The sequence below is a fragment of the Castor canadensis genome, chromosome 1 (assembly GCF_047511655.1).
Source record: "Castor canadensis chromosome 1, mCasCan1.hap1v2, whole genome shotgun sequence".
NCBI classification, from domain to species: domain Eukaryota; kingdom Metazoa; phylum Chordata; class Mammalia; order Rodentia; family Castoridae; genus Castor; species Castor canadensis.
This window is the reverse complement of record NC_133386.1, coordinates 155,154,393-155,175,189: the sequence shown is the minus strand read 5'-3', so window position 1 is coordinate 155,175,189 and position 20,797 is coordinate 155,154,393. Positions and strand designations below refer to the sequence as shown.

The following is a 20,797-nucleotide window of genomic DNA, read 5'->3' as shown; positions in this document are numbered from 1 at the left end:
AAACATAAATTTTGCTAAAATTGAGTTTAGATGAAAATAATAATGTGGCCTGAAAGTGGTCATTTTAATTAATTCAATAAATATTTACTGTGCCCCATCTACAGGCAGAATTTTCAGTACTGGGGATTCAACAGTAAAAAAGGCAACAGTGCTTTTCTAGAACTTGCATTTCGTTTGGTTTTTGTTTTGTTTTTTTTGAGAAGGGGTCTTGCTATGTTGCCCCAGCTGTCTGCAAACTTCTGAGCTCAAGTAATCTTTCCACCTCAGTCAACCACGTGCATGGATTAGAGATGTGTCCCATCATGTCCAGCTGAAAAATGGGTGTGGAGTTTGTTGTTGTTGTTGTTTGTTTCTTATAGTGCTGGGGTCCAACCCCGGGCCTTACACATGCCAGGCAAACATTCTACCACTGAGCTACATACTTGGCCTTTACTATTGGGTCTGAAGGTATTAGTTTTCTACTACTTGATAGATATACACTCACACACTCATACATGCATGCATGCACATGCACACAAGTAAATTTAGGGACACTACCATAAATGAATGCCTGGTAGAAAACAGTATAGAAACAGTGGTAATTAAGATGGAAAGAAAGTTAATAAAACACTAAACTAAATAGGGGTAAATGGAAAGAAGTTTAGAAAACTAATCAACTAGTTAGGTAGGGCTATTTTGTGAGCCTACGAGATTAGGGTCAAAATATGTTTAGAATGATAAATAGATTATATATATGAACAGAGCGGTTAGCCTATATGCCTATCAGTAATAAAATATAAGTAGAATACAATTTTATTGACTCCAAGAGTCTTGCCTTATAGGATTGCCTTACGTATCTGACTAGGTCTGTACTTGCAGCAATTTGTAGGTAAGTCATTGCTGTCCAGTAGAGAATACAACAGCATCTATCCCCATGGATGTAAGCCTCCCAATATGCTAGGATGATTAGCTCCATCAAGTTAGACTCATGCGCTATCTGTATGCTTAGCTGATTCTATTTCAATAGCTTAGCAAAGGAAAATAGCACCTAAGAAAGGTGCTGTGTACTACTTCTCTGTTTTCATAGAATTTGCAGTGGTTAAATTTCAGGTGCATTTCTAAAAGTTCAAATGAATGGTGACCAAAGTATTTTAGATATTAGACATTTGGGGGAATTGCTGATGTATTTGTATTAGTTAGTAATTTATATTATCAAATTAAACTTTCTTTTCTCAGTTATGAAAAATACTACTTGATATGTTCTCTATCTCACAATGGAAAGGATCTTTTTAAACCCATTCAGTCAAAGAAGGTTGGCACTTACAAGAATTTCTTCTATCTTATTAAATGGGATGAACTGTAAGTAAAATTTTTGGCTTTTTAATTCTTTCAGTGTACCCTGTTCTTTACTTTTTATTGCCATTTCCACTGAACTTCATTAAATTGTTACATCTAAGGTATTTTCTAGATATAATTTCATAGAACAAATTGATATTCTCATTAAGAAATCTGAAATACTAATTTCAGTCTACATATTAAATTGCAATAACATTAATTCTTCTTAGATTTTGTCAAATTAAAGATACAAATTTATATGTAACTTTTGAAAGATGGTATTTTATAACTGCTTACTTTAGTATTTATTCTATGACACTATATAAGAATACAGTTGTTAATTAATAGATAATAAAATAAAAGTTACCTTAAATCTGTGTACATGCTGTTTTGTGGTGTTAGTATTTCTAAAATACAGTTTTTAAGGGAACTCATCATTAGTTAGGTAGGCAGGCAGTTGCAGAATTTTTACTATTTGTTCCATACTTATTAAATGCTTTCCTATTTTTCTCTAATTTTTAAATTATAAAAACAGTACATCTGTGAAAGTAATCAAATAATACAAAAAATGCATATAGGGTAAACAGTGTCTTTCTATTTTTAACACATGATCCTCAAGAGTGACCATCTGTTCTTTTAGACTTAACAAAAAGAATTCATTGGTAAATGCATCAATCTGTATAGATATGTGCATACTTACATCCCCAAGCAGAAATGCTGATAAGCACTCATCTAGTTTGTCTTAAAGGGAGTACAAATGACTACTTTCATTTTTTTCTAGAAATTGACACTGCAAACCTTCAGTAAAGACACTTCTAAATTTTTATAGAAAAAAACATTATATTTTGAAATTCCATACTGATAATGAAGCTTGTTTACTTAAGACTTCTAACAGTTCAAGTTAGCCAAACTTGCAATTAGATGAAGGTTACTTAGGGTTAAATATTATTTGAAAAGTCAAATGGAACGCCAAAAATTGTGAAGCTCATCAAATGGTTAATAAACTTCACATTCAATCTAATTTGTCTTTCTATTGATACATTTCCCCCCATAGAATCATTTTTCCCATCCAGATATCACAATTGCCATTGGAATCACTTCTTCATCTTACTCTTTTTGGAATTTTAAATCAGAGCAGTGGAAGTTCCCCTGATTCTAATAAGCAGAGAAAGGGACCAGAAGCTTTGGGCAAAGTTTCTTTGCCTCTTTTTGACTTTAAACGGTAAGTATTACTGAATTGTGATCATGAGTATCAGAATTGCCTGGAGGATAGGATGGGGAACAGTGACCAACATGACTTTGAGCTTTCTCATTTTTTTTCCAATGTGATAAAATGAGGTCAGTTCAAAGACACAGATCGGGGGGAAGAAAAAAAGTTATTCTTGTGTAGTCTGAATATATAGAATTGTTCCAGGAGAAAAGCAGCAGCCAATGACTGTTACTTATGTCAAGTCCTATATTATTGACATAATATCATAGTCTTATCAGTTCCTTCAACAATAAAAAAGAACTCCATTTTTTCTCTTTTCATCCTTTCCCTACCCTTTTCCAATTTTAGGGACTCTACAGGTGTACATTATTCTCTTCATTAATTCTCTTTACTTGACTAATCTGTCCCTTACTGTTATGAGCCACTGGTCTTTAATTTCCAAAGGTCCCACATGTGTGCAGAAACCTGCAGGATTCTTTCCCCCTACCCTTAAAGATGAAGGATACTCTTTACTAGTGAAGCTCAAAAGAAGCCAGGTGTGGTGGGACAAACCTGTAATCCTAGCACTTGAGAGGCTAAGGCAGGATTTGCAAATTTGAGGCCAACCTGGGCTATATAATGATACCTTGTCTTAATATTCCCCTCACCCCGCCCCCCCCCCCAAAAAAAAAAGCTTAAAAGGAATAGTTATTGGGACAAGAACAGTAATGTCATCTTAAAGGGAAAACAAACAAGTACTGAATAAGTTTGGAATATGTTGCATACGTGGGAACATTAGGCAGATTGGTAACACACAAGCATATTAAAGCATCTGTAAAGATCTGTAGTCAAAAAGCATATTTAACTATGTTTTATAACAATATATTTACTGTAATAACTAGCACTTACAATGTGTACTAAGTATTATCTGAGTGCTGTACACATATCCTTATATTCCCAACAACAACTCTATGAAGAAGATACTGTTATCCCCTTTCACAGGGAGGAAAACAAAGTACACAGGTTAAATGTCTTGCTCCTTGGGGCTATGGGATCAGGATTTAAACTAAGCAGTCTGGTTCCAGGGTGTGTGTTCTTAAGTATTATCCTGTATTGACATTCTCAAACTTACTTGATACCATGGCACTTTTGGGGTGTGTGGATATATATAAACACAATATGTAAACATTGTATCCATGGGGCATTTTGGGAAATGATTTAATAGTGGATCGATTTAATCTAAGATAAAACAATTTAAGTTAGGCATCATGGTTCACATCTGTAATCCCAGCACTCAGGAGACTAAGGCAGGGGGATCTTGAGTTTAAGACCTGCCTGGACTACATAGTGAGATTCTCAGAAAACAAACAAAAGATAGTTTAATGCTAACAGTGGCAAAATTCTGCCAATCTAGTCCTATTTTCTTTCATCTTAAGTGGCAAGTACATCGTTTTTTTTTTTTTTTTTTTTGAGTAATCATTCATTGAGATTATGTCTGTTCAACTGACTTCACAAATTTTGTTGCTGTCCCACATAGCTGGGATAACAGGCAAATACCACTATGCCCAGCTTATTGATTGAAATGAGATCGCCTTAGTTTTTTGCCCAGGCTGTCCTTGAACCTTGGGCCTCCTGATCTTCACTTCCTAAATAGCTGGGATTACAGATGTGAGCCATTTATAGCCAGGCAGCTATAAATGTTTCTTTTTAATGAATAATATTTATTCACAATTCAAGAGATAATAAAGGGAAGGGCTGTTGACTTCTATTAGACTTTTAAATAGTTGATATCAAACACTCTGCCATTAAAATAGTGAATAGATTCTAAGCTTAACACTTAATGATTATACACTAATAAAAATGGGAAAAACTTAATACTGTCAAGTAATGCATTCACTTCAGGTAATGTTAGGACTTAACATTAAAGTAATAACTCAGATTAAGAGGGAAGATGATTTTACATTAATACATATAAAGAAAATGTTAATGATATAGTTCAGGTAACACACTGTGATATAATGACTGCCGATCCTGATCTTGGAGTTCCCTTTTAATTATTTCTGTTGAGGATGCAACCTGCATACAGTTTGTTGAAGGCACTATCGTGGAAACCAAAAGACTCAGAGGCCTTTCATTCAGCTTCAGTAACAAATGAGTTCTTAACTAATTTTTCTGAAAATTGGTACATAAGCAGAATTCAACATTTAACTGCCTTTTCGCTAGAGTTGTATCTCAGGATTACCAAATAAGTGATATGAGAAAGGCTTTTGAACTAAAATTCTAGCTAGTAGATAGAGAAGTATTGAGAACATTGTAGTTTTTCAACTCCTACAAAAGTAATACATGTAGGCCAAGATTTCTTTTTGTTTGTGGTAATGGTAGTGTTTCTTGTTTTTCTTGTTCTGTTTTTCTTTTTTTTTGGTGGTACTAGAGTTTGAACTCAGGGCTTTGTGCTTGCTGCAAGCACTCTACCACTTGAGCCAAACCTCCAGCCCTCTGACTAAATGGTTCATCATCTCTAATAATTATTAATTATTTTAGGACAGAAAATGATATTATGCTTACTTTAAGCAGTTTATTATTTAGAATTATGTAACAGAATTTATAGATGAAATTGTGTGATCAGGATTTGCCTTGAAACAGTCTAGTTTGTGATGGGGGTGAGTGATTTTTAGAAATGACAGTTTATGGGGTGGGATGTTGCTTGCCCTGGCTTCAAACTTCAGTACCACCAAAGATTCAAAGGCTGTTGTTAATAGGAGAGAGAAAATAGACTGGAATTTAGTTTTGGAAAGGGTATTTTCTGTTTGAATACAATGAACAAAGATTTGACAAAGTTTCTGCCTTTATACATTTTGTTCTTCCAAATCATAAATTGGTAGTCTAGGGTAAAAGTCAACATACTCAAGCCTACTGCCTGTTTTTATAAATGTGTTTTGTTACAACATAGCACACATATTCATTAGTGTACTATTCATAGCTACTATGCATTGTAATAGGTTGAGTCTTTTTAAGAGAGGTGATGTGGCCCACAAAGCCCCTCCCCCAATTAATTAATTAATGTGTTGCTGACAAGAGTACAGGTATAATTTCTTATCTCAAATGATTAGTGCTTTGGCACAAAAGAGTTACTGGTTTTCTTGAAGTGTTTTTTGTTCTAATAGCAAAAGTCAAGAAGCAGTTCTGTAATCCAAACCACTACCTTGAGATGTATTCCTTTGTAGAAAGTCCATTACCTTATTGTTTATAAAAGTTGTTTGGGGGACATGTGATTCCTTTCTTTGCCCTTCTGTGCTCTGTCCCCAACCCATTCTTTCCAAGAAACATTTTTCATTCTCCATTTCTTTGTTCCTACCTCATACTTTAATATGTTAGCCTAAATTTAGTCTTAGTATAATATGGGAAATTATTCCTTTTAGGGTCTTAAAGATGATACTCTTTTTATTTAATGAATGGAATACTAACATTTTAAATTGATTACCATGTGTTGTGAATTTTGCATTTCTAAAATGAAAATCGGTCTTTTTACATTCACGAAGGCTTTTAACATGTGGAACTAAACTTCTGTATCTTTGGACTTCATCACATACAAATTCTATTCCTGGAACTGTTCCCAAAAAAGGATATGTCATGGAAAGAATAGTGTTACAGGTAATGATTCTTGACATGTACAGGAGTTTCAATTTAAATTTCTTTATAAAAAGTATTTGTGTGTATACCATGATTTGAGTTGTTATTGAGGGGGCCTAATTGATCTCATTTTAATCTCAATCTGTTTTCAATTCTAATATCATAAAACCTTTTCCAACTTCTGAGAGAAAGTAATGCATTGTGGCCAGCCCAAGAAATATATATTCTGCTATTGAGGATTACCAAATACTGATAATCACGTTCAACAAAAAGATAAACACTAATATAATACTCTGAAAATCTACCCCGATTGCTAAGAAACATCAGTTTTGTAAATGAAACTAATTTGGCATATATGTGGACTATAAATTGATCAACTTCTGTTTAATTTTTAAGGTTGATTTTCCATCTCCTACATTTGATATTATTTATACAGCTCCTCAAGTTGACAGGAGCATTACACAACAACACAACTTAGACACACTGGAAAATGACATAAAAGGGAAACTTCTCAGTATTCTTCACAAAGATTCATCACTTGGGTATGCTTCGTTTATTGTTTTGCCTGGGAATTGTCTATAACAGAAAGCTCAAGTTAAGGGCTTGTATTAAATGCTTTTGGATGGAAAGATTCTATTTGAATTACTTTTAAAGTTACATAAAAAGACAATATGGGACCTGGGGGTGTAGCTCAGTGGTAGAGCATTTGCCTAGCATGTGCAAAGACCTGGATTCAATACTCGGCACCACAAAAAAAAAAAAAAAGAGAGACTACATGGCTGCATAAAAGTAGGAAACTTTCATAAGTTACTTTTTACTTGATCATAAGGCAAACAGGCTGGGAAATATATCTCACCAATATAAAGTGTTGGTAAGAATACAAAAAAATGGGAATTATAGTCAGGTCATGTCCATAATACTAGCTACTTGAGAGGCAGAGATCAGGAGGATTGTGGTTCAAGGCCAGTCCAGGCAAATAGTTCAAGAGATCCTATCTCAAAAATACACAACACAAAAGGGCTGATAGAGTGACTCAAGCTGGAGAATGCCTGCATGATAAGTGTGAGGCCCTGAGTTCAAAACCTAGTACCACAAAACAAAAGGAGGGAATTATACTATTGACAGAACTGTTAAAAGTTGCAACCCTTTTAGAGAGCAATTTAAAAAAATCTATAAAAGTTACAATGTATGACTCTGCTACCCATCAATTTCCTTCCAATTATATATCATAGAGAAAACTCTTCTGCTAATGGAGACAAGACTGTTCATTGTAATATTTATTTGAATTGTTGAGAAACTGATTGGAAATATTCACCAATAGCAGTTATCTAGTGGAGAAAGAACTGTTAAGGTGGTTATAGTTACATATACCTATATATATATATATGCTAATTAAATGAAATGAAGGACCAGATTAGTGTATATTGTTACCATTTATGTAAATGGAACAAAAAATCTAAAACACCCACATAGATCCTTCTGTATGAATCAACTATTTCTAGAAGCATATACAATCTTAGGGGGTTGCCTTTGTGAAAGGGAGTTACAAAGAAAGAGAAGTCAGGCGCCACTGGTTCACAACTATAATCTTAGCTACCTGAGAAGCTGAGATCAGAAGAAATCATTGTTCAAGGTCGGCCCAAGCAAATAGTTCATGAGACCCTGTCTCCAAAATAACTAGAGCAAAACGTACTGGAGTTTTGGCTCAAGTGATAAGAGTGCCTGCTTGCAATTGTAAAGCCCTAAATTCAAACTCCCGTCCCACCAAAAATAAATAAATAAATTGAAAGAATTCACTGTGCACTTCTGCAATATTTGAATTTTTTCAGTACTTCACATACAATGAACATGTTTCATTGTATGTATTATATGAACAAAAGCAAATAAGTGGATAATAGTGAAATACTTCATTCACATGGACATGTCATTAAGCTTAATGCAGTTAGAATTAGAAATCTCCAAAGTAAGCTCATTTCATTTTGACTATAAGCATTATCTAAAATTTTGTAGTAGCATTTGTTTTCTTTATGAGATTTGGTTTTACTTGCATAAAATGGATGAAATCCTTGCTATTTCTTAGAGTGGGATTAGTTTATTCAACTCTAACTTCTAGTGTCTATCTTGTTAGAGCGCAATAAATTTTATTGTACTGAATTAGACTTTATTTTCATAACTAAGACACTTTTGTCAAGGCAGAATGATTTCTCTCCATCCCCAAATTAGAGTAAATTAGTGATGCTTGCTGTCCATTGCATCTTTCTATTCCAAATTAGTATTAGTATTAGATTTATACCAAGAAGTGGCTATTCCAAATAACTGCATTTCTTCTTTGTATTTGTAATCATTGAGATGATAACTATGTCATTACAGTGTCACTGAGAAGTAGTTTTGATTTTATTATGTATGCAGACTTTCTAAAGAAGATAAAGCCTTTTTGTGGGAAAAACGTTATTATTGCTTCAAATACCCAAATTGTCTTCCTAAAGTACTAGCAAGTGCTCCAAACTGGAAATGGGTTAATCTTGCCAAAACTTACTCACTGCTTCACCAATGGCCTCCATTGTGCCCACTGGCTGCCTTGGAGCTTCTTGATTCAAAGTAAGTCAAATATACTTATTTGCTCTGAGCTTTTTGCATTAAGGTATTATGTTGCAGGAGTACTTACTTCCCTTTCAACATGAAAGTAGTTCAATACAGTATATATGTGTAAATGTATATTTATGCAAACATAATTTTTTGCATTAAATTATCAAAAAATTTTTCATGTCCTGTACAACTAACCTAAAGAAAGATTTAAGTTGCAAATTTTGAACAATTATATTTTTATGTTGTGGATCAAAATAAACTTTCATAAGCATAAGGTTTCTAAATAAACCCCAAATTGAATCTATTTGCACAGTAAGATTTTCTTCCTAAAGAACACAATAAATATATTACTTTTGAATAAAGAACTATTTCAGTTTCCTTTGTCAGAATAAATTGGGATTGCATTTTCAGGAAATACAACTTCATTAAAAAAAAAAAAACCCACTATCAAATCTTGATTTTCTCGTATTCTAGATTTGCTGATCAAGAAGTGAGATCCCTAGCTGTGACCTGGATTGAGGGCATTAACGATGACGAGCTAACAGATCTTCTTCCACAGTTTGTGCAAGTGAGTTTTTACTAGACTGCCTTCCTCCTCCCAGCCCCTGGTGTTTACTTGCTAGGGCATCCCCTTCCTATTTTGATTAAAGCTGCCATTATAGTTATGGCAGTGTTGTGGGGCATTGCATATGGACTTAGTGTGAAATTTTTTCCACTGTTGTCATCTGCCCCACCTGAATTTTTTTTTTTTTTTTTTGGTGGGACCGGGGTTTGAACTCAGGGCTTCACTGGCTTGGACCACACTTCCAGCCCATTTTTGTTCTGGTTATTTTGGAGATGGAATATTTTGAACTATTTTATTTGCCTTGGCTGGCCTCAAAATGTGATCCTCTCCCTCTCAGCCTCCCAAGTAGCGAGGATTACAGGCGTGAGCCACCAGTGCCTGGCCCCACCTGAGTTTTTAATTCTCAGACTTTTTAGTCTCAGAATAAACCAGACTTGAGCTTTTCCTCAGTTTTTCTTTACTGGTCAATGAACTGTAGCTAATGAAGATTATTTTTGAGTCTACTTTTGTACATGGTTTCATTAATTTGGCCTACATGAATTCAGTTTAAATTTTTTAAATATTTTCAGTATTGTGCATTGAACGTGCAGCCTTGTGCATACTAGGCGAGAGCTCTACCACTGAGCTACATACACAGACCTTTTTTTGTTGTTGTTGATTTTTGGTGGGGAGCAGTTTCATTTTATAAGTAAATCTTTTCCTCAATAAGAGTAATACTTTTTTAGCTTCTCTTTCGATCATTTTGCCCCAGCAATTTAGTATGACTTTGACACTAGTAATCCTTTTTTTTTTTGTACATAGGCTTTGAAATATGAAATTTACTTGAATAGTTCATTAGTACGCTTCCTTCTGTCCAGGGCATTGGGAAATATCCAGATAGCACACAGTTTATATTGGTAAGATTTAAATTTTATTGAGTAACTTATTTCCATTGCTAATATTCATAGAGATGACATACTCTTTAAGTCTAAAATAATATGCTCAGACTACTTGCTATGGATACCAGATGTGTTATTGAATGCATTATTTTAAAGAAGCTGAATTTTTTTTAATGTCTTCAGAAATAAAACCAAAAATAACAAAACTCTCTATTGGAAAATACTGGGAACATTATAGCTCTATAATAATTAATGAGTTTTTACTTGCTATATAGTTTAAAATAAATTCTTGGGTATCAAAACTAGAGCTGTAAAATTGATTTTTGAGTGTGCTTCATCCTATTTTCAGAAGTGGCTAATATAAATATTTCCTATGTTAGGCTTCTCAAGGATGCCCTGCATGATACACAGTTTGGTACCCGATATGAGCATGTGTTGGGTGCTCTCCTCTCAGTAGGAGGAAAAGGACTCAGAGAAGAACTTTCTAAGCAGACAAAACTTGTACAACTTTTAGGAGGAGTGGCAGAGAAAGTAAGGCAGGCTAGTGGATCAGCCAGACCGGTATGTACCCATGAAAGAGAACATACATGTTTTGATGTTAAAGGATCTTTAGGGTGCTGACAAATTAAGTTACTACTCTGTCAGTACTCCAAAAAAGTCTTAAGTACCCCCGTGCCGTTTTGGGGCATCTATTGTTCATAGTTTACTGTATGTCCTTCTTGGTCATTTTATGACTTTTTACATATATACACAAATTTTAAGAGTTTGCTTTTAGTTTTACCAAAGCAAAATTGTATTACACACGTGCGTTCTTATTGAGTTAAAATTCATGTGACATAAAACTTTTTAAAGTGTATAAATTCAGTAACTTTTTATATATTCAGTGTCGTATAAGTGCCACCACTATCTAATTCCAGAGCTGATGTTTTTGTTTTTGTCTTTGTTTCAGTGCTGGGTTTGAACTCATGCCAAACTGGTTTTTGTTTTTGTTTTGTTTTGTTTTTTGCCTTTTTTCTTCTGGTGCTTCTGGGAAGTCTATTTCAGGGTATCATACATGCTAGGGCTGCATTCTACTTCTGTTACTCTATTTTGATTGCCATAGTAAGTTTTGAAATTGAATTCTCCAACTTCATTCTTTTTTAAGATTGTTTCTGCTGTTCACAGTCCTTTGCAATTCCATATGAACTTCAGGGTTATTATTTCCATTCCTTTTTTTTTGTGTGTGTGGTGCTGGAGTGGAACTCAGGACTTTAAGCTTGCTATGCAAGCACTCTACAACTTGAGCCATGCCCCAACCCCATACTTCATGTTTCTTAATAGGTATATAATATTACCTATTATAGGTAATACAGGCCAGTCTCAAACTTCTGGGCTCTCAAGTGATCCTCCTTCCTCAGCTCCCCAAGTGGCTGGGGCTACAGGAACACGCCACGACACTGGGCTTAGTGTTATGTCTTTATAGGACATAATACTACATTCCTACAGGCAAAATACCTGAGTCACAAACTATTTACATTTTTATTTATGATAATGTCTACTAGATTGTTCTCCCAAAAAAGTTATGCCCTGTATACACCTCTCTTCTGACCAACAGATAATGAAATTGTTTTCCACTACTGGATGTTAAATTTTCACAAGATAGTTGAAAATTTTCATCTCATTTTTGTTTCTGTTTTAGTGGTGGTGGTGGTTTGTTTTGGGATTTTTTGTGTTTTTATTTTTGTTTTTGTTTTTTTTTCTGTTTCTGAGCTTTAAAACTCAGCTTTGTGCTTGCTAGGGCAGGCACTCTACCACTTGAGCCACACCTCCAGTCCATTTGACTATTAGTGAGCTTTAATGTGTTCATGTATGTTGGCTAGCCATGTATACTTTTCAAACCCCATATGTTTATACCGTTTACCCATTTCTGGTTTTATTTTTATAGTGAATGCTAACTTCTTTAGTGACAACTTTTTTCTTTTTTCCTTTTTTGCAGTAATAGGGCTTGAATTCAGGGCCTCATGTTTGTTAGGCAGGCACTCTACCACTTAAAACTACTCCACCAGCCCACAACTTCTTTTGAACATTTGGCGACTGGACATTTTATAAATTATGTCTACAGCATAATTTATTGTCTTAAGAATAGGTCTTCATTTTCATTATGTACTTACAGTAATAATTTCTTCCTTAGGTTGTCCTTCAAAGGAGTATGGAACGAATACAGTCCTTTTTTCTGAAAAATAAATGTCGTCTCCCTCTCAAACCAAGCCTAGTGGCAAAAGAGTTAAATATTAAGGTGACACAATACTTATGAGTTCATACTAAACTTCAAAATAATACATAGAAAGTAAATGGGAAGCTGTGCTTTAGGCAAATGAGGATAAGACCTTCATATTTGGGTTATAAGTATTTACAGAGGATGTCTTTTTATCAGTAGGATCCATATTTATGTCAGCATACGTTTACCTAATCACTATTCCTGAAAGACAGTGTAAAATTCTTTACTACCTTGAGTTTTGTTTCTTGTTTCTCTTAAATTGATCTTATAATCTTAAATTAGCTTTTTAATCAGCTTCACTTTAAAATAAGATTTGGGCTAGAGTATAGCTCAGTGGTAGAGTACTTGCCAGCATGCCCAAGGCCTTGGGTTCTATCCCAAGCACTTCAATCAGTCAGTCAATCAGATTTGATCTTTGATGATGAAATTATTAAAGTTTTTGTCACTATTTGATTCCATGAATAATTTATTATAATGGTATCATAGAAGTGGCAGATCAGGATGGAATATTACAAAATTTATTCTGCTGAGGTATTGAGACACTTCTAGAGTTCAAACCTTAGAAGTTTTTGTCTCAGGTTTTTGAATATTTACTTTTCTGTCTTTAGAGAGCTAATATCTTACTCATGATGAGTTTAAATTTGAAAAATATTTTTAGACAAATATCTGCTAGATTATCTAACAAAAAATCAGTTCTCATGTTATTTCATTTGCTGTGAATTCTGGTAACAAGTGAAAGGAGATACGCATAGGATAAAAAATCCTAAATCCATTTTTACTCTATTGTTATCTTTCTAATGGCAAAATGTTATATTTGCAGTCATGTTCTTTCTTCAGTTCTAATGCTGTGCCCCTAAAAGTCACAATGGTGAATGCTGATCCTATGGGAGAAGAAATTAATGTCATGTTTAAGGTGAGCAAAATAGGGTTACTTTTTATTTTTATTTTTCTGGAGACAAGATCTCACTATGTTGCCCAGGCTGGTCTCAAACTGCTGGGCTTGAGTGATCTTACTGCCTCAAAATCCCAAGTGGCTGGGACTACAGATGTACAGCACTGGACCCAGCTGGGGTTCCCTTAAAAATGAATAAATGAATAAGGCAGTTTAAAAATTCTTTCCATCTAGCTAGCAGGTTTACACATGTGGAATGGTTGAGAAATATGTCAATACTACAATACATATGTCACTTTCCCTTGGAAATCCCTTAAGTTTGCTTGTGGAGGTGGAGGAAGAAGTTCTGCAGCTTGTGAGTTACTGTGAAGGGTGGCAGGAAGGGGATGTGAAGGGAGGGAAGCTGGAATGCCAGATGGGAAGGTGTACTGTAGGTGGGAAGGTATACTGTAGGTGCAAAGGGAGGGGGTGAGCATGTTGTGTATTCCTGTGCTGCTCTGTTCAGCTGAATGCAGTTTTGAGTCCATAGTACATCTTTGTGTGTGCGAAATTGTGCACACACAAACACGAAATTTGCATTGTGCTCAAATCGTTCTTTAATGCATTAATGCTAATGAAGCAAACTCACATGTAGAAAACAATGTTATAGCTGAACGGACTGTGCCAGGACAGTGCCTGTGGTTGGAGGAGGCACCCTGTGGTATCTATTTGTTACAATAAAGTTCCAGTTAGTACAAAAAAAAAAAAAAAAAAATTCTTTCCATCAAATTCCTTTTCCAAAACTACAAGGTAATTTTGTTTATTTAATATTTAGGTTGAATAATTATGTGCAAATTATCATTGACATAAACTGTTCCAAACAGATTTGGGAGCAAGTGCAGGTCTGGGGTAGAGCTGCTGCATTTGCTCACACTGAATGAGCACGCCACAGGCAGTGCCTTTATGCACAATGTGATGTGGATGGGGCCCTCTGATTTGTGCAGTGCACAACTGCAAAACCTGGAGCAGTGGCACTGGTTTTAGGAAACATACAAATTACCTATAAGGAACAGTGGAATTGGACAACTATAGAGTAATCTATTACCTGTCAAAAGTCTATGCATTGTGATCATAATCTGTACATTTTGAAGAAAGAATGGACAGTTTGTGTTAATTCACTGAGTTGAATAAGGGGAGATTCAGAAAGATAGCTTCTATTGAACCACCTTAGATATATACAGAAAGTTCCCGTATGTTCAGGTATGGTTTGGGATTCCATTATTTTGTTTTACAGATACAGGTGCCTTTTCCCTAAATGGTACTATCTTTTAATTATAGAAATTTTATGTGTTAAGTCTTAATATTTGTGAAGGCAAATCTCCTTGACTGTTTTTCATGTCTCAAAAATATACTTTTCATTATGTGTTTTAAAATTATTTTATCCATGTTAAAAATGAAAACTTGGAGTTCCAGTTATTCTTTTTTTTTTCCTTTGTCTTTTATTATTCATATGTGCATACAAGGCTTGGTTCATTTCTCCCCCCTGCCCCCACCCCCTCCCTTACCACTCACTCTGCCCCCTCCCTCTACCCCCCCCAATACCCAGCAGAAACTATTTTGCCCTTATTTCTGATTTTGTTGTAGAGAGAGTATAAGCCATAATAGGAAGGAACAAGGGTTTTTGCTGGTTGAGATAAGGATAGCTATACAGGGCATTGACTCACATTGATTTCCTGTGCATGGGTGTTACCTTCTAGGTTAATTGTTCTTGAACTAACCTTTTCTCTAGTACCTGTTCCCCTTTTCCTATTGGCCTCAGTTGCTTTTAAGGTATCTGCTTTAGTTTCTCTGCGTTGAGGGCAACAAATGCTAGCTAATTTTTTAGGTGTCTTACCTATCCTCACCCCTCCCTTGTGTGCTCTCGTTTTTATCATGTGCTCATAGTCCAATCCCCTTGTTGTGTTTACCCTTGACCTAATGTCCACATATGAGGGAGAACATACGATTTTTGGTCTTTTGGGCCAGGCTAACCTCACTCAGAATGATGTTCTCCAATTCCATCCATTTACCACCAGTTATTCCTAATTTATTTTGTGACTGCTTATATTTTTAAAGTAACCTTTTATTTTGAGATAATTATAGATTCATAGACTGTTACAAGTAATTGTACAGAGAACCGGGCATGGTGGAACACACCTGTAATCCTAGCACTTGAGAGGTAAAGGAAGGAGTTCAACAGTTCAAGGCCAGCCTGAGCTACATGGGAGACTTTGTTGGGGAAAAAAAAATAAAGAAAGAAAGAAACTACATAGATCCTGTGGGCTCTTTATCCAATTTATGCCAGGAGTAACATTTTGTAAAATTATAATGCAGCATCACAATCAGGATATTGGCATTGATATTGTTAAAATACAGATCATCATAAGGATCCCTATGTTGCCCTTTTTATTCACATTTTCTAAAATACAGTTTCAAGGAGGTGTAACTCAGTGATAGAGTGCTTGCCTAGCATGTTGAGACCCTGGGCTTGACCCCCAGCACCACAAAAAATAATAAAATACACTTTTCAGGATACTGAGACATGAGGAGGTTCAGTAGCTTTTTCTAGAATTCTGCAGAAGAACAAACAGGCAGTTCTGTTATCTCCTTCTTAGGATCCCTCTCCAGTGTGCCCCTCCCCCCCAATTTTCTAGTGTGTAATGTATTGAGTCTTTTGGAAAGTGCAAGCTTCATTTTATATCCTTGATTTCAAGGTTGGTGAGGATCTTCGACAAGATATGTTAGCTTTACAGATGATAAAGATTATGGATAAGATCTGGCTTAAAGAAGGACTGGACCTGAGGATGGTAATTTTCAAATGTCTCTCAACTGGCAGAGATCGAGGTGAGCCTGTTAATTGTGTTGCAGTATCCTATTTTTTGTTTTGTGAACTTAGAGTAAATTTACTGTAAGCGTCCTCATGCAGATATACTGTGGTCTCAGTTGTTTCTTACTTTAATCTAGTGCACTTTATTGGTTCAGTTACTCATGATTAAACTTAAAAACTACAATACCTATTCAGCTTTAATAAATACTTTGTAGTAACTAGAAGTGTCTGTTAATTAACTCAATGAGGACTTCATAGACTCTGTTTTTGAACTAAAAATAAGGCCATATTTAAGTTCAACCAACTTTGATTTCATTTCCATAGAATAAAATAGTAATTACAGAGTTTTTTTCCCACTAAGAACAGATTTTTATCTTATGTCCTTAGTTAAGTTTTTGAGATATTAAAACAACTCAGTATCTGATTACATGTCTAAGCCTTACCACCCTGAACTCACCCAATCTCCTCTGATTACATATCATGTGCTCAGTAAATGGCACCATTGTTATTCTTATTCAACAAATGTTTGTTGGGTATCTACTGTCTGAAAAATGACTTTATCTAGTCATCCTTCCAATATTTGCCATTTGATTTATGTTTAAAAACTTAATGGTGAAAGGAATTCACTACATTTTGAGATAGTTCCTCCTTTCCAGGATGGATAGATGTAGAATTCTTTCTTAATTCAACTGAATAATGGGACTGATTCCTGATATATTTTACTCATTGTTTCCAGATTGATATACAGACGATTAAGTAATTAAGTTGAATCTCTTAAACACAACCAATGTTGTGACCTCTGCACTTGAATTCTGTATTCTCAGCTGTTTATCATAAATGACTCTAAATTACCTGATTACCTTATTGTTTTCCTTATAAAGAGTTCAAGTAATCCAGTCTAAGAATGGCATCTGCTTTTTATAGAATACAGAAGAGTGGGTAAAGTGCCACATATGTGAAAGTTATATACAAATAAAACCAGTAGTATTCATCATGGTTGCCCCTGCTATGTCTTGGCCATTCTATATACTTATACATCATTGCATCTTAGACTCTCATATAGGATCTCAACTATTAGCTTTGTTATATTTGATCCACTACTTTTCAGCTTCTTGGGTTTTTTTTTTTTCTTTAATTCTTATTATCTGTTATTGAACCTCTTAGTTTGTGTCATGAACAGATTTGAAGAACATACGTTCTGTAGCTTCTGCTAAATCATTGAGGAAAATGTTTACCAAGAAAGGGCCAAGGACCAACCTTTGTGGCATGCCACTAGAGACCTCCATTCAGGTGATTGCTGAATCAAGTACAGTATTTTACCAGTTACTCATCTTTATTATATTAGCAACCACTCCACATTTCTTTGTTTTATCCATGAGGACAGTGGATAACTTACCTTGTTCAAGTTTAGATCAGCAAACTTTTATCTTGTCAAAAAGGAAATCAGCAAGAATTCTTATATTGACTGTTTGTTTTCATATAAATCTTAGAAGATGGAAATTATTCTGCCAAGTAAGACTCCCTAACTGGAGCCTGTCATCTCAATTAGGTTATTTTTTTAATTACCTTACTTTGTTCATATACTTAAACAACTTTTTTCTCTTTATGAAATTCCACATAATTTTGGAAGCTCAAATTCCCTTTGTTTTTTTAATGTTGTTTCTAACTAATGGTTGAATGCTTACCTATGTGCTTTGTCTGGCACTAAGGTTTTCATTTATATAACCTCACTGAATCCTTAATTTTCTTTTTTTTTTTTTCATTTTTCTTTTATTATTCATATGTGCATACAAGGCTTGGTTCATTTCTCCCCCCTGCCCCCACCCCCTCCCTTACCACCCACTCCGCCCCCTCCCTCTCCCCCCCCCAATACCCAGCAAAAACTATTTTGCCCTTATTTCTAATTTGTATCCTTAATTTTCACATGAAGAAATCATAGCCAAGACCAGGCAAGGTGATTCACACTTGTAATCCTTATTACCCTCGAGGCAGAGATCAGGAGGATTGTGATTCAAGGATAGCCTGAGCAAAAAGTTAGCATGACTCCATCTCAACAAACAAAATAGGCATTGTGTCTGTAATTCCAGCTGTACGGAAGTGTAGATAGAAGGTTTTGATCTTAGGCACCCCTGGCAAAAATACACAAGACTAGCCAGGTGCTGGTGTCTCAGGCCTGTAATCCTAGCTACATGGGAGGCTGAGATAGGAGGATCATATCTTGAGACCAGCTCAGGAAAATAATAGGTGAAACCTCATCTCCACAATCATCAGAGCAAAATGGACCAGAGGTATGGCTCAAGTGGTAGAGCGCCTGCTTTGCAAGTACAAAGCCCTGAGTTCAAACCCTTGTTACTTACACACACACACATATGGCTGGGGACATGGCTCAAGAGTGCCTGCATAGAAAGTATGAGGCATGAGGCCCCTAGTTCAAACCCCAGTACCAACAATCACAGTCAAATCCTTTATAAAGTTTTTCACAATTCCTAAGCCTAGAGTACTCTGCCTTTTCCAAACTCAACAATTTTCTTTAATACTCACCAGACAAACTTACTTTGTATTACCTTATTTAGTTTTTCTCTCTGCATGTTTTTTGTATCTTCCCCACTAGATTGATTATGTGTGCCTCATGGTAGGGACTATTTTCTGTTGATAGTCATACTTTGTGTATCTTACAGACTTTGGTCCACTGTTTTATACATGGTAATTAGACACAGTGATACAATCAAGATGGGGGACTCGTTGAAAAAGGATGTCACTATGAACTGTTAACTAGATGATGCAACCAAAACAGCCAAATGAGTTCTCTCTGCCGTGTATAACCAGACTGCCAGAGTTTATAACCTGGCCCTGTGTACTTTCTGTCATGTTGCTCTGGAGGACTTGGGCCTGCTTTCTTTACAGGCTTTTGAGTGTCTGGAGCAGATCTGTTTCTATGTCTTCTTTTTTATATATGTAAATGTGTGTCCTTCATTTAAAATATATATTAGCTAATTTTTAAAATTATATAGATAATATGTGTACATTGTAAAATATCCAGTAACATAATAGAATAAATTATAAAGTAAGTTTTTCCCACATCTTCATCCTCAACCCTAAGCATCCTACTCCAAAATATAGTCACTTCAGGGAATATTTTGTATATATTCCAACATGCATAAGAGCTTTTCTTTTTAAACACAAAAGTACAGTTCTCCATCAGAATTTTGTCTTCAAGTTACATTATTTTTATAATTTATTATTAGCTCAAATTGTACAAATACTATACTCACAGCATGTATATAATGTACCTGGATCACATTCATTTCATCAATACTCTTCTTTCTTAACCACCCTCCCTCCTACTCCTTTCCTTTTTAAGTTTTTGGTGGGTCTCATTGTGCTATTTTTTATACATACATATATGTACTTCTATAATATTCACCCCATATCCACCACTGGCACCCTCTCCTTTTCCCCTCCTTCCACCCACAGGTTTCCCCCAAACAATCCCACTTTTATAATCATGTGACATTATTTTTAAGATCTTTCTACATGAGTGCATAATGTCTTACCTCACTGTAGTGCTTTTTGTATATATACCATAATTAATTTATTTGATACTTGTTTTAAAGAAATTTAAAGACAACAAAAAAGAAAAAACAATTTGTTCAGCCAGCAACATTCCAGTTAGGAAATCAAAACACATACTTGAGACTTAAGATTATCACAAGGACTGTCTTGATCCTTTCATTCCATCAAAAGGACTTAATGTGCTCTGAAACAGTCTTACCTTACCCAAATACATGATTAGAGACAGTTTTTCATGCTGAAATTGGGCAGCATGTATCTTACAAGTAACTTCACCAGCAAGGTCAGTATCATCTAGTTTATAATTAAAACTATTATCTTTTAGGGATTAACACATGGCTATACAGACCATTAGAGGCTCATATAGTCAACAGTCAACTTTCATATGTTGAATACTTTTGAAAATAAAAAATAATTTTTTAGCATAACCTGCCAGACTTAATTTTTTTCAAAATAGTAATTGCTAGCTGGTATCTTACGTCAAAGATTGAAATACATGCATTCTTAAAAGGCTTACTTTTGGGAGACATTTTCACATAGCTTAATATTTTGTTGTTAAAGGCATGGTGGAGCTAGTTCCTGCTTCAGATACCCTCAGGAAAATCCAAGTGGAATATGGTGTGACAGGATCCTTTAAAGATAAACCACTTGCAGAGTGGCTGAGGAAATACAATCCTTCAGAAGAAGAATATGAAAAGGTGATTAGCATGTCCCTTTATTCTAAATAACTTTGGTGAAATTGTGTTGCAAAGGTTCTAATGCTTTCATTGTCCACTTCTGGTGACTACAAAACTATTTAGTCAAGAAAACAATGTCTTTCTCTAAGTATAGAAAAGAATATGGAACAGAATGCACTTGATGGCAGGAGTATGAGTGAAACCAGTGCTAAATTGCCCCAAACATATTCCAGACATACGTTTAAGAGGTCAGCAAAACAGAGGTATTTTTATAACCCAGAATGTTACATTTCCCAAAGATCTTATAAGAAGTTAAAAAAAATGAGCAAGAGCATCTGCATTATGTAGTATTTGGGAGCATAGATTATGGGCTAAACTCTCTCTGTTTGAATTC

The 20,797-nt window shown here is 35.0% G+C and overlaps 1 protein-coding gene across 3 annotated transcripts in view; it reads left to right on the top strand.

The window, feature by feature from the left end:
• The window catches only part of Pik3c2a (phosphatidylinositol-4-phosphate 3-kinase catalytic subunit type 2 alpha), a 94,850-nt gene that overhangs the window by 59,861 nt on the left and 14,192 nt on the right, over window positions 1-20,797 (top strand). For 2 of the 3 annotated variants that reach the window (XM_074042373.1, XM_074042391.1), the window contains exons 12-23: window positions 1,216-1,338; window positions 2,369-2,536; window positions 6,043-6,154; window positions 6,530-6,675; window positions 8,543-8,731; window positions 9,194-9,287; window positions 10,086-10,180; window positions 10,543-10,723; window positions 12,333-12,437; window positions 13,240-13,332; window positions 16,044-16,173; window positions 20,288-20,424. In XM_074042373.1, the coding sequence (XP_073898474.1) occupies window positions 1,216-1,338; window positions 2,369-2,536; window positions 6,043-6,154; window positions 6,530-6,675; window positions 8,543-8,731; window positions 9,194-9,287; window positions 10,086-10,180; window positions 10,543-10,723; window positions 12,333-12,437; window positions 13,240-13,332; window positions 16,044-16,173; window positions 20,288-20,424 (1,573 nt within the window). The remainder of the gene's footprint in view (window positions 1-1,215; window positions 1,339-2,368; window positions 2,537-6,042; window positions 6,155-6,529; window positions 6,676-8,542; window positions 8,732-9,193; window positions 9,288-10,085; window positions 10,181-10,542; window positions 10,724-12,332; window positions 12,438-13,239; window positions 13,333-16,043; window positions 16,174-20,287; window positions 20,425-20,797) is intronic. The other variant, XM_074042380.1, reaches the window with a different exon arrangement.